Source organism: Corvus kubaryi, unplaced genomic scaffold (assembly GCF_017639235.1).
Source record: "Corvus kubaryi isolate FWS band 111438036 unplaced genomic scaffold, C.kubaryi_AGA036_p1.0 71, whole genome shotgun sequence".
Taxonomy (NCBI): Eukaryota; Metazoa; Chordata; class Aves; order Passeriformes; family Corvidae; genus Corvus; species Corvus kubaryi.
In genome coordinates, this window is record NW_024582059.1 from 16,004,665 (window position 1) to 16,014,458 (window position 9,794).

The window sequence follows — 9,794 nt, forward strand, 5'->3', positions numbered from 1 at the left end:
GCGGTGCTGGGCGGGCGCTCCGGGGGCGGGCACAGCCGGCGCGGCGCTCCCCGCCGCTGCCGCGCGTCCCCGGTGCGCCCCACGTGCCGCCGCCGCCGCCGCCATGGGCGTGCTGCCGGTGCCGGCGGAGGTGCGCGCCATCCTGCTGGACATCGAGGGCACCACCACCCCCATCGCCTTCGTCCAGGTGAGACCCGGTGACCGCCGGCACCGCGGGGGCTCCGGTAGCATCGCCGCTCCCTCCTATCGTGACCCCCCAGCCCTGGCGTCGCGGGGGCTCCCGTAGCATCGCCGTTCGTACCGTGACTCCCTGGCCCCGGCAGCTCGCCGCGGGGCAGGCCCGAGGTGCCGCCGGGAGCGAAAGCTGTGACCCATTTTCTGCGTTTTTCCGAATAATGCTCACGAGAAAATACGCCTTGTCTTGCCGATCGGCTGCCCCCTTGGTGGGCTGAGGAGCAGGTCACTATCGCTGAGATTCAGGGCAGGTCTGGGATTTTTTTCATGGATATAGGGCACTTGGAGTGATCGCAGCCTCATCCGGGAAAAGCCCTCGAGCATCGCTGTTCCTTTGATGGCTGGAGCTGCAGCACCGCACCCGGGTCTGCAGAGAGCCTCAAGTGCGATCTCTTTGAAGTACGATGCTTCTTTGCCTTAATTTCAGTAATTAACAATTTGCAGTTATCGGTAATTCTCGGGGTTATGTGCTGCCTTCTCCCTTCGGGAGGGTAGTACAGCCAAATGCCCGCAACTGTGCCGGGGGAGCGTGTCCAGCACTGCGGGAGGGCAGCGCAGGGGACACACCGAGTGTACGCAACAGGGACTGTAGTGGCACCGAATGTACGAGTGCTTCCCTTGCCTAGGAAAAGGCTTTAGACTGCTGGAAATGCTGGTTTAGGTGCAGAACCGAGGGGACTGGGAAGTCTGCGTGTCACGGGTGCTTGGAGAACCGCAGATTTTAATAGCCGCGGGTCCCTCCTCTCCGGGAGGCTTTGGTTCGCGGGAGGGAGCGGCTTGCTAGGACAGCAAACGGATGTATCCCTTCTCCTGCCATTAATTAACCTGCATTTCCCCATGAGACGTTATAGCTTTTGGTAGATCTTTTTAGCCAGTAGCTTACAAAGGTGTTTTGTGACCCACATGGCAGCTGAAAGCTCCTGCCAGGCTTTCTAGAGGTTTCTGCTAACACAGTTTTAACAGAGGAACAGTATGACCTACATCTTTCCTGTCCATGTTCTTCCAGTGCTCTTGAAGAAACTTCGGGCCTAGATGGCATTACAGCTGCCTCCCTCCCCTCAATATCTTTCAATTTAAACTGTTTGGACAGCTCAGGTTTCTTAACTAAACATCTAACAGAGTTTATGTCCACCTTGAAGCTGTTTTGCTGTTGTGAAAACAACATGCCATGCACCTGAGACTTCCGGTTTCCACCCAAAATCTTTCTGTTGTAGGGAGGCCAAATGAGTTTTGGTTCTCAATAAAATTCAGTTTGCTGGAAATCCTGAAAATGCTTGGAACAAGTTATTTCATTTGGTCTTTCAGTTAACCTCTATTTGCCTTTGAAAGGTCCACTGCTGGTTCAGCAGACACTTTATTCTTTAATATTAAACGATTTTATTTAATCCTTTCGCTAATGTTAGAATTACTGAATATGCAAAGTAAGGAAACAGAATGAGTCAGTCGATGGGTGGATTAAGGAAAGATACCAGAAAAGAGATCATCTGGTGACCATCAATTAGAGGTCATCAAGTTTTCTCATTTGCCAGGTCCACCCTGGCAGAGTGGAAGTAGATGGCAGGGGAAGAGATGTCGTTAGATAAACTGCATTCCATGCGATTTATCTAGGATTTGTTAGATCTCCTGTAAAAGAGCATATTGTCACTGAACTTTGTGACAGCTTGCATGGACATTAAGAGGAAAATAGACCCTGGTTACTTGAAATCCTGCAAGCGCTAATTACAGCTTGCATGTAATAATTAATGAGCTGCATCGGTGGCTATTGATGGTAAAAATGCTTCCCTTTCTATGCTGGGTTTGACATTGCTGTAAGCAGTTGTGAAGGCTTAGGAGGGCTGTCAAGCTGTGTTTGTTGGAGAATGATTCTCCATCCTGCCAAGCCAAGGAGCCTGTCCGTTCCCCCAGCACTCACAGGAGGTAGGCAGAGTGATGGGAGCTGTGCACAGGCAGGCTCATATCTCTGTTCTCCAGAGGAGAGAGAAGTGGGTGAACTTAGAAGGGTCCCAGTTAAACCTGTTCAAGAGGTTACAGCTGCCAGCTTTTGCTGAAAGCTGAAGTGGTGGAGATGGAGGGGTTTCTTTGCAGGACACAAGGAGTCTTTCTTCCACACAGACTCATGGCCTATTAAACTTAGTACATCATTGACTGGGATCACTCCTGACATCCACAAACCATCTGTCCCACTGGCTGTCCACTATTCCAGCTGTCACGTGGGTGTCCCCTCTTAGTTCACAGACCGATGCATTTGCCAATGGACCAAGACTTTTACCCTTTTAAAATCCCTCAGATCACAGAATCCACTGATCTTTCAGAGCCTGTTTAGAAGTTTTTCTTAGCCAGCACGAGAGTATGAAACACTGCTTTTGGAAAACAATTGGGACTTTTTCTGACATCTGAGTTGTAAAGGAGGTTAAACCAAGGCAGCAGGTCAGCTGCATTTCCCAGTGGATTCTCTTTAATTTCCTCCATAATTTAAAAGATAGTTTGAAAGTAAAGGAAATGAGAGTAACTGGGGGCATTACAAGGCTTTTGATTTCCCTAGATCAGTTTGTGGTAATTTTTTTGGCAATTTGCATTGTTTTTAAAATATACAACATGGAAAACACAATATTACAGCAATAGAAAATCCTGCAGTTCTGCCACCACATCACACTCTCAGGACCATTGCTTTCTTAATTCAGTAACAAGCTAAAGATGATATACAACAAGGAACAAGAAACTATGGTCCATTTTTTGAGGAGAGGTGAGTTCAGGTTAGTTTTTGCCCAATTAAGAAAAGCTCAGTTCTCTACCCAAAGGAAGGAGTTCCCTGCCCTTCTCCTTGACCTGAGGCTTTTCCCACACCTGGAGACACACAGTGGCTGCTTGTGGCTTCTGACTCGTGAAACACCACTAATGAGAGCAATTTGTAATTATTTCTGGTTGCCCTTGGGATCTCTGTGAAGGCTTGTAATTCTCCTGTGGCACTTTTCCCAAACCCAATCCATTTCATTTGCAAGACTGTCCTGTGGAGTTCAGTGTCACCAGACCAGGCTTTTCATTTTAAAAGGTCCTCTAACTTTGGCGAGAGGTTAAGACGTTTTCAGAATGACCTTTGCTAGGACAAGTGCCCCATCAAAAATACAGTGGCATAAGTTGTCAGTTCAGAGTACATACATTGTCAGCCTTGTACTCCTCAGCTGGTGGGTCACATATGCCATTTGAGAGTTTTTCTGGCAAGCCCAGGAAAAGTTATCACCCACCTTTCCATCACAAGCTTTAAAAGTTTCAGCTATGTAAACATTTGTGTAAAAAAATCCACCTGCACTGATCTCGGCCTGAGGTTGGCTCAGTCCTGTGACCAGGCAGACACCCTTGTCAGGAAGTTTCACCAGCTGCAGCACTGCAGGGCAAGCTTAAGTCGGGAAAATAACTGTACACGGCAGCATGTGCCAGGAGTTCCTTTAGAAGCCAGTCAGCCTTACCTCTGCCAGGTTAAAGGAGCAGCCTGTTTTTCTGCCAGGAGACCTTGTTCCCTTACATCAAAGACAACGTGAAGGAGTATCTGCGTGCTCACTGGGAGGAGGAGGAGTGCCAGCGGGATGTCGGACTTCTGAGGAAACAGGTTAAGTAACAGAGTTATTCTGTGTCTCTGGGTTTTCATAGCATGCCTGAGGCTTCAGGTCACTCGGACTGTCCTGGTTACCCAACATTTGTCCCTATCTCTTTGCCCCCACCCATGGAGGCCGGTTGCCTCGATGGTCAGATTCTCCCCCATCCAAAGCCTGGGGTTGCGCTTGGCAGGCAGCATCCTTCCCTCAGCTCACCTTGGTCTTCACAGCCCCTGGGCAGCTGTTGAGCCTAGCCTTTCCAGCTTTTTGCCTGCACTGTGCCCTTCTATTGTTGAATTCAAACCTCTTTTGCGAAGCAGCACAGGGGGATGGCAGAGCACTTGGCCCACTCAGGGCAGTGGATGGTGCCTCTGTACAGAGACGCAGCATCAGTTTGAGACCTGTGCCTGAAGCCAACAGATGCATTTGCTTCTTTGCCTTAATTTCAGTAATTAAATACTTAAGCAAGCATAGTTCTCATTAGAGTATTTACAGTACAGCTACAGTAATGCTAATTGTTTGGCTTGGAAAGTACAATTCAAGCAAGTATTTCTAAACACAACTAAGTCTCAATTTCCCATTGAGAAAAGCATTCAAACAATGTTGTAACCCCTCACGTGAAGAGCAGTTCAAGCAGTGTCCTGCACAGGGGTGCATGAAGGCAGGTGTTAGACCACTTTCCCTACATTAGAGGTGATGAAATTGCTCCACCTCTTCCCTCCCCTCTTTTTATCATGGATGATTTCACAGAATCACAGAACATTCCGGGTTGGAAGGGACCCACAAGGATCATCAAGCCCAATTCTTTAGTGAATGGCCCATACAGGGATCAAACCCACAACACCACGCTCTAACACCACTTTCCAGGCGCAGGAGGACTCCAGCCTGGACGGGGCCGTGCCGATCCCTTTGGAGAGCGGCAGCGGGGAAGAGGAGCTGGAGCGCATCATCCAGGCGGTCGTAGACAACGTGCACTGGCAGATGTCCCTGGACAGGAAGACCACGGCACTGAAGCAGCTGCAGGGCCACATGTGGAGGGCAGCCTATGCCACCGGGCACGTCAAAGGAGAGTGAGTAATTGTGTGAGTAGTTGTGTGCCCCCTCCTGGGGGACAGGTATGGGGGGCATCTTTCCTAAAAGTTTATCGGCAGAACAGCTGCATGAGCTATTCCTGGGAACAGCCTCTCATACAAATACAAATAGGATTACTAGCTCAGCAAGCCAGTATTTGAGAGACTTCTTGGTAAACCAAGAGTCTAAGGCACAAGTATGGGCTTCTTACAGTTCTCTGTCTTGAATTTTTTATCCCCAGATTGCACTCATATTTTGGAACAAGTATAAACAAGTCAGGGTTGCAGGGTCAGACCCCTTCAGCTGTTTCCTTCTGCTTTGTCTTTACCTGTGTGTTTCCTGCCTTTCCACTTCTTTGTGTCTTCAGGTTCCTCTTTACGTTTCAGCCACAACACAGGAGTGCATAAGTAGGGACAACTGGAGTTAAGCCTGATCTCCTTATTTAGGTTAAGAGATACTTGGTTAAACCGTGCATTTCAGGTTTCTAAGTAAGTAAAACAAGCCCATAAATTCACAAAGTGTTTAGTCAAATGAGGAACAAGGAAGAAGAAAATGAGCTCACAGAAAAATGTAAACATCCACCAGAGAAAATAACAAAACCCAAAAACAAGTCAAGAGAGACAGATATCCTGTTGGTTTTATTTTTAAAAACAAGGCTAAATTGTCTTAGAGTGACCCAAAAACCTTGGAGAAAGCTGCCTGCTTGGCTGCATTCAAGGAGTGCGATCTCTAAAATCTCCTTGCCCAGCTCTGCATCACCTGCTGTTGAAATAGACTCCCTGGTTCCAGGAGCCCTGAGCAGATTGAAGTCCCCTTGCAAACTAATGGGACAAAACTAATTGTCACAGTGCCTGGCTAATGATGTCCCTCCAGTTGCCTCTGGGTTTGCCCTTACCTGCTGCCCTGTTTTGCTCCAGAATCTTCGAGGACGTGGTTCCAGCCATCCGGAAGTGGCGGGAAGCAGGGATGAAGGTCTATATATACTCTTCAGGCAGCGTTGAAGCCCAGAAGCTTCTGTTCGGATACTCTACAGAAGGTGATATCCTAGAGGTAGATAACCTTACCACCTTCCTTACAGCTTCTCCCGCTGCAGAGCACTCCCCTCCCTCAACCACCCTTACTGTAATACTTGTGGAATGAATTCTGGGACAGGAAGGTGGGGCAGTGGGTTTGACCCATGGGAATTAAACTCGAGCAGTTGACTGTGAGAGCATGACTGCACCAACCCCTCATTACTGTGGCAGAAAGGGAGGGAGGGAGGTTTGTCCCTGCTCTTCAGGTGGCACTCAGCCATGGCCTGTGCTTCACCCTCTCTTTCAGCTCTTTGATGGCCACTTTGATACCAAAATAGGCCCCAAAGTAGAAAGTGAGAGCTACAGGAGGATTGCCGCCAGTATTGGGTGCGCCACCAACAACATCCTCTTCCTGACAGACGTTCCTCGAGGTATGTGACCTGCCAGTCCTACTGGCTCTCACCTGTGCAGGGGAGGCAGGTGCTATTCAAAGTGTGCTGCTGACTTCTCACAAGCACCCCAGAAATGTTGCAGACCACTTTGCTTCAGCACGTTCCCTCTAGCTGTTGCCATCCTCCTTCCTTACACACCTGGGCTTGCACACAGCAGTGGGATGTCCGTGTGCAGCGCTGCAATGAGGGAAAATAGGTCAAGTAGAAAACCTGCCTTTGCACCAGCCAGGAAGGAGAGACTGCTGAAGCAGAGCTGAAGCATGCCCCATTTACAAACAGGGTCAGTGATTTGGCCTGTGCTCAGGGGAAATGATGGTGTTTGCTGTGTTGCTATGTGGCTGGTTCTTTGTGCCACTCATGGTCAGGCTGTATTCATCAGCAGGAAAACATGGCTTCAGGTTGCCAAGACTTGACCCCTGGAAAGCCAGGCTTGAGAAGCTAATTTCCCGCCTTTGCTGGAAACATCTTTCTGGCAGAAATGGTGCTGGGTCTCAGTCTTAGCCAGCTCAGTGCCCCAGAGTTAGTCCTTACCTCCTCCCCAGCCTTGGCAGCAGAGCTGGTGGGAGCTTGTAGTTACCTCCTTTTCCCTGGATCATCTTCCAGTGGCATTTTGTGCTCAGGGAGTGAAAAGAAGCTTGTGAGAAGAAGATTGGGGGAGGGGGGTGTTTGACTCACAAATGACATAGGCCGACCACATCCTCGTGACAGGGATGGAGCTGATGGTGTGTGCTGCCTGCAAGGTGCCTTGGTCAGCCATCAGCTGGCAGAAGGGAAGGGATGGTGAGGCAGCCAGCTCCTGTCCACTCCTGCAGCTACAGCCATCCACAGCAGGCCTGCCAGGAGCAGGTTCCTCTCTAGAGCCCTGCCACGTGCAAATGCTGCTTTCTCAGTCTCAGCCTTTAAAGGCACTCGAGTGTTTTGGGGCATCCTCAAGCCTTAAGGACCCCGATATGAAGAGGTCAGTAAGCAGCTCTCACCTCCACTCTCCCCACTCTGTTTCAGAAGCCAATGCGGCCGAGGAGGCGGACACTCACGTGGCTGTGGTGATCAGACCAGGCAACGCAGGACTGACAGATGATGAGAAATCCTATTACAGCCTCATCTCATCTTTCACCGAACTTTTCCTGCCTTCCTCCACCTAGGGAAAGTGGTGCACGCACAAAAGACTGTGCTTCACCTAATTGTCCTTGTGAAATGTTAGGTAATTTTGTCCATAATCAGAATTTCAAACCAAATCCACATTATGTCTTGGGCCTCGTGCAGGCAGGTATGGATGGAGAGTATGGTGTGGGGTCCCTTGTGCAGTAGGACAGAGGCCTGCTGCCAGCTGGAGCTGGGAACAGGGCAAAGAACAGCACCATGAGCCCTGCTGTTCCTCCCCTTTCCCAGCTAGCAGTTAGCCAAGGGAATGCTTCCTTCAGACTCATCCCCTGAAATCTGGTGCTGAGATGCCCCACCATGAGCTCCGTCATTTTTAGAAGCAGTCTGCAAACAAGGTTTATATCCCCGTGTCCCAGAGGGAGCGCTGGGGACCACGGGGGGATGTGTGAGCTTCTCCCTGCAGATGGGATTGCTGGCTAAGTCAAAAACATTCACAGTTAGGATTCCCAAAGGAAAATGCCAATTGTGGGCTATAATACAGTAGGTTTGGGCTGCCACAGAAAAAGCCAGCCCTTGCTGCAGGCCAGCTCTTTAGACAAGGAACAATGTATATCTTGGCTGTGTCTGCAGCAGCTCTAGGTACAAAACAGTACAACTTGCATATGGAAGCTGCTTGGAGCTCCACAGCCAGCCTACCCAGAATGAAGCCGAGTATATATAAATACAGCTTTAAAAATTAAATTCTGGACACACTTCACTGCTGCATCATGGTGCTGGGCTATGGGATACGACTGGCTGAACCCCAAAGTCAGCTTGACAGCTTTTCTCAAGTATCTCAGCACTGACCCATGGAGCTCCTCCTCCAGCCATCATCACCCAGTCCCATGTTCATAGCACTGATCAGCTGTGAGCAAACCTTGACAAACTGCTCCTGAGGGCAGACATCCTGCTGCATTTGATGAGAATTAAACCCCTGACCTTTTCACCTTACCTAAGTTGTGCCAATTGTAGATCAGATGGTCATGGTGCTTTTCCTAATGTAGTAAATAAAACCACAACTTTGCTTTCATTGTGTTCATTCCATGACAGCATTTAGCCTTCCTGTACTAGCACCAGTGATCCCAGCACCTAAAAGGCAATTTTACTATTTTATTTCTAAACCTGTAAACACTGTTTTCCTGCTTTCACCTTCCCCAGTCCTTTCTTTAAGGCAGCAGCCTTGTTCTGGCAAGGAAGCTGTACTACCTCCCTGACCGTTTTAGGATTTCAGTTGTGGCTCAGTGCAGGAGTGAGAGCCACAGGTAGGTTATACCTGGTAGTACTGGAGGCAGAGGCAGCCTGAAACTCCTGTGTGGTATCTCCACTTCCCCATTCCCCGCTGCTGGCACTTCATGCATGGGTGTCTTGCCCTCACAGCCAGCCAGAATATAGTATGTGCAGGCTGCCTTCCTGAGCTCTGATCTATACCTACAGCTGTCCCTGTTGAGAGCAGCTGATGGATAAAGAGCAAGGAAGAGGCAGGCACTTGGGGAGGAAACCACGTTGTGCCAGCATGGCCCTTCTAAAAATTTAATAGTAGCAGGTCAGGCTGTGGGGCAGCTAGTCCAGATGCCTTTCTGGGCTGTGTAGTGAGTGTGATCCTGCTCCTAGGAAGAGCCTGCTAATTAGTGCTGTTACAATAAGTGTATCTGCATGGCTGAACAGTCCCTGGCTTCCTTAAGTGATAATGTTAATCATTACACTGTAAATAAATACTCACCTTTTGTTTTGCCTTTGCCATCAGAAAGCTATGCTTGGGGTAGGGACAAAAATAAAGCTCACTTTCTCCATAAAAGCACTTTCGTGAGTGGTCATGTTTCAGTGTATATCAGTTGTCATTTAGTTGTACTGAAATGTGCTGTTAGAAATACTCTTTAAGAAATGTACAGAGTTATCCCTAAAAACCTGAAGTTCAGTTTGGATTGCATATAGGAAAAGGAACAAAAGGAAGAAAAAATAACCACATCATCTTTTTTTTTTCCTTTGATACAATTACAAAATCTAAAATAATAAACTGAAAGTATTAATTAATTAGGGGGGAAAAGTCACAGTGGACTATTTACAGTAAAACACCGTTACAACAAATTGCTATTTTGTGCTCCATATGGATTGAGTGTGTGCCAGTGCAAGAGGATCCCCACCTGCATGTTCTCCAGACTGCCCCCTCCTGTCCTTGCCCAAGAGTTCCCTGGATGAGCCTGCGGGGAGCTGGCACCTCACACTGCTGTGTCCTTGGCCACTCTCAGCACATCCTTCCAGGAAAGCTTTCCACTAATGACACTGCTACAAGGAGG

The 9,794-nt window shown here is 48.8% G+C and overlaps 1 protein-coding gene across 1 annotated transcript; it reads left to right on the forward strand.

Moving 5' to 3' along the window:
* The first annotated feature begins 50 nt into the window (after positions 1 to 50).
* ENOPH1 (enolase-phosphatase 1) lies at positions 51 to 9,298 on the forward strand. The gene is made up of 6 exons (XM_042049617.1): positions 51 to 187; positions 3,737 to 3,838; positions 4,692 to 4,894; positions 5,813 to 5,945; positions 6,216 to 6,339; positions 7,363 to 9,298. Exons 1-6 carry the CDS (start codon positions 104 to 106, stop codon positions 7,500 to 7,502), a joined length of 786 nt encoding a protein of 261 aa, XP_041905551.1. The 5' UTR covers positions 51 to 103; the 3' UTR covers positions 7,503 to 9,298.
* Positions 9,299 to 9,794: the final 496 nt, after the last annotated feature.

What these genes read in the sequence shown, in the direction of transcription:
- ENOPH1 (XM_042049617.1), top strand. Translation starts at nt 104, where the DNA reads ATGGGCGTGCTGCCGGTGCCGGCGGAGGTGCGCGCCATCCTGCTGGAC. An exon ending in CAGAAGGTGATATCCTAGAG is followed by an intron (nt 5,946 to 6,215) that starts GTAGATAACCTT and finishes CCTCTCTTTCAG; the next exon opens with CTCTTTGATGGCCACTTTGA. An exon ending in CCTGACAGACGTTCCTCGAG is followed by an intron (nt 6,340 to 7,362) that starts GTATGTGACCTG and finishes ACTCTGTTTCAG; the next exon opens with AAGCCAATGCGGCCGAGGAG.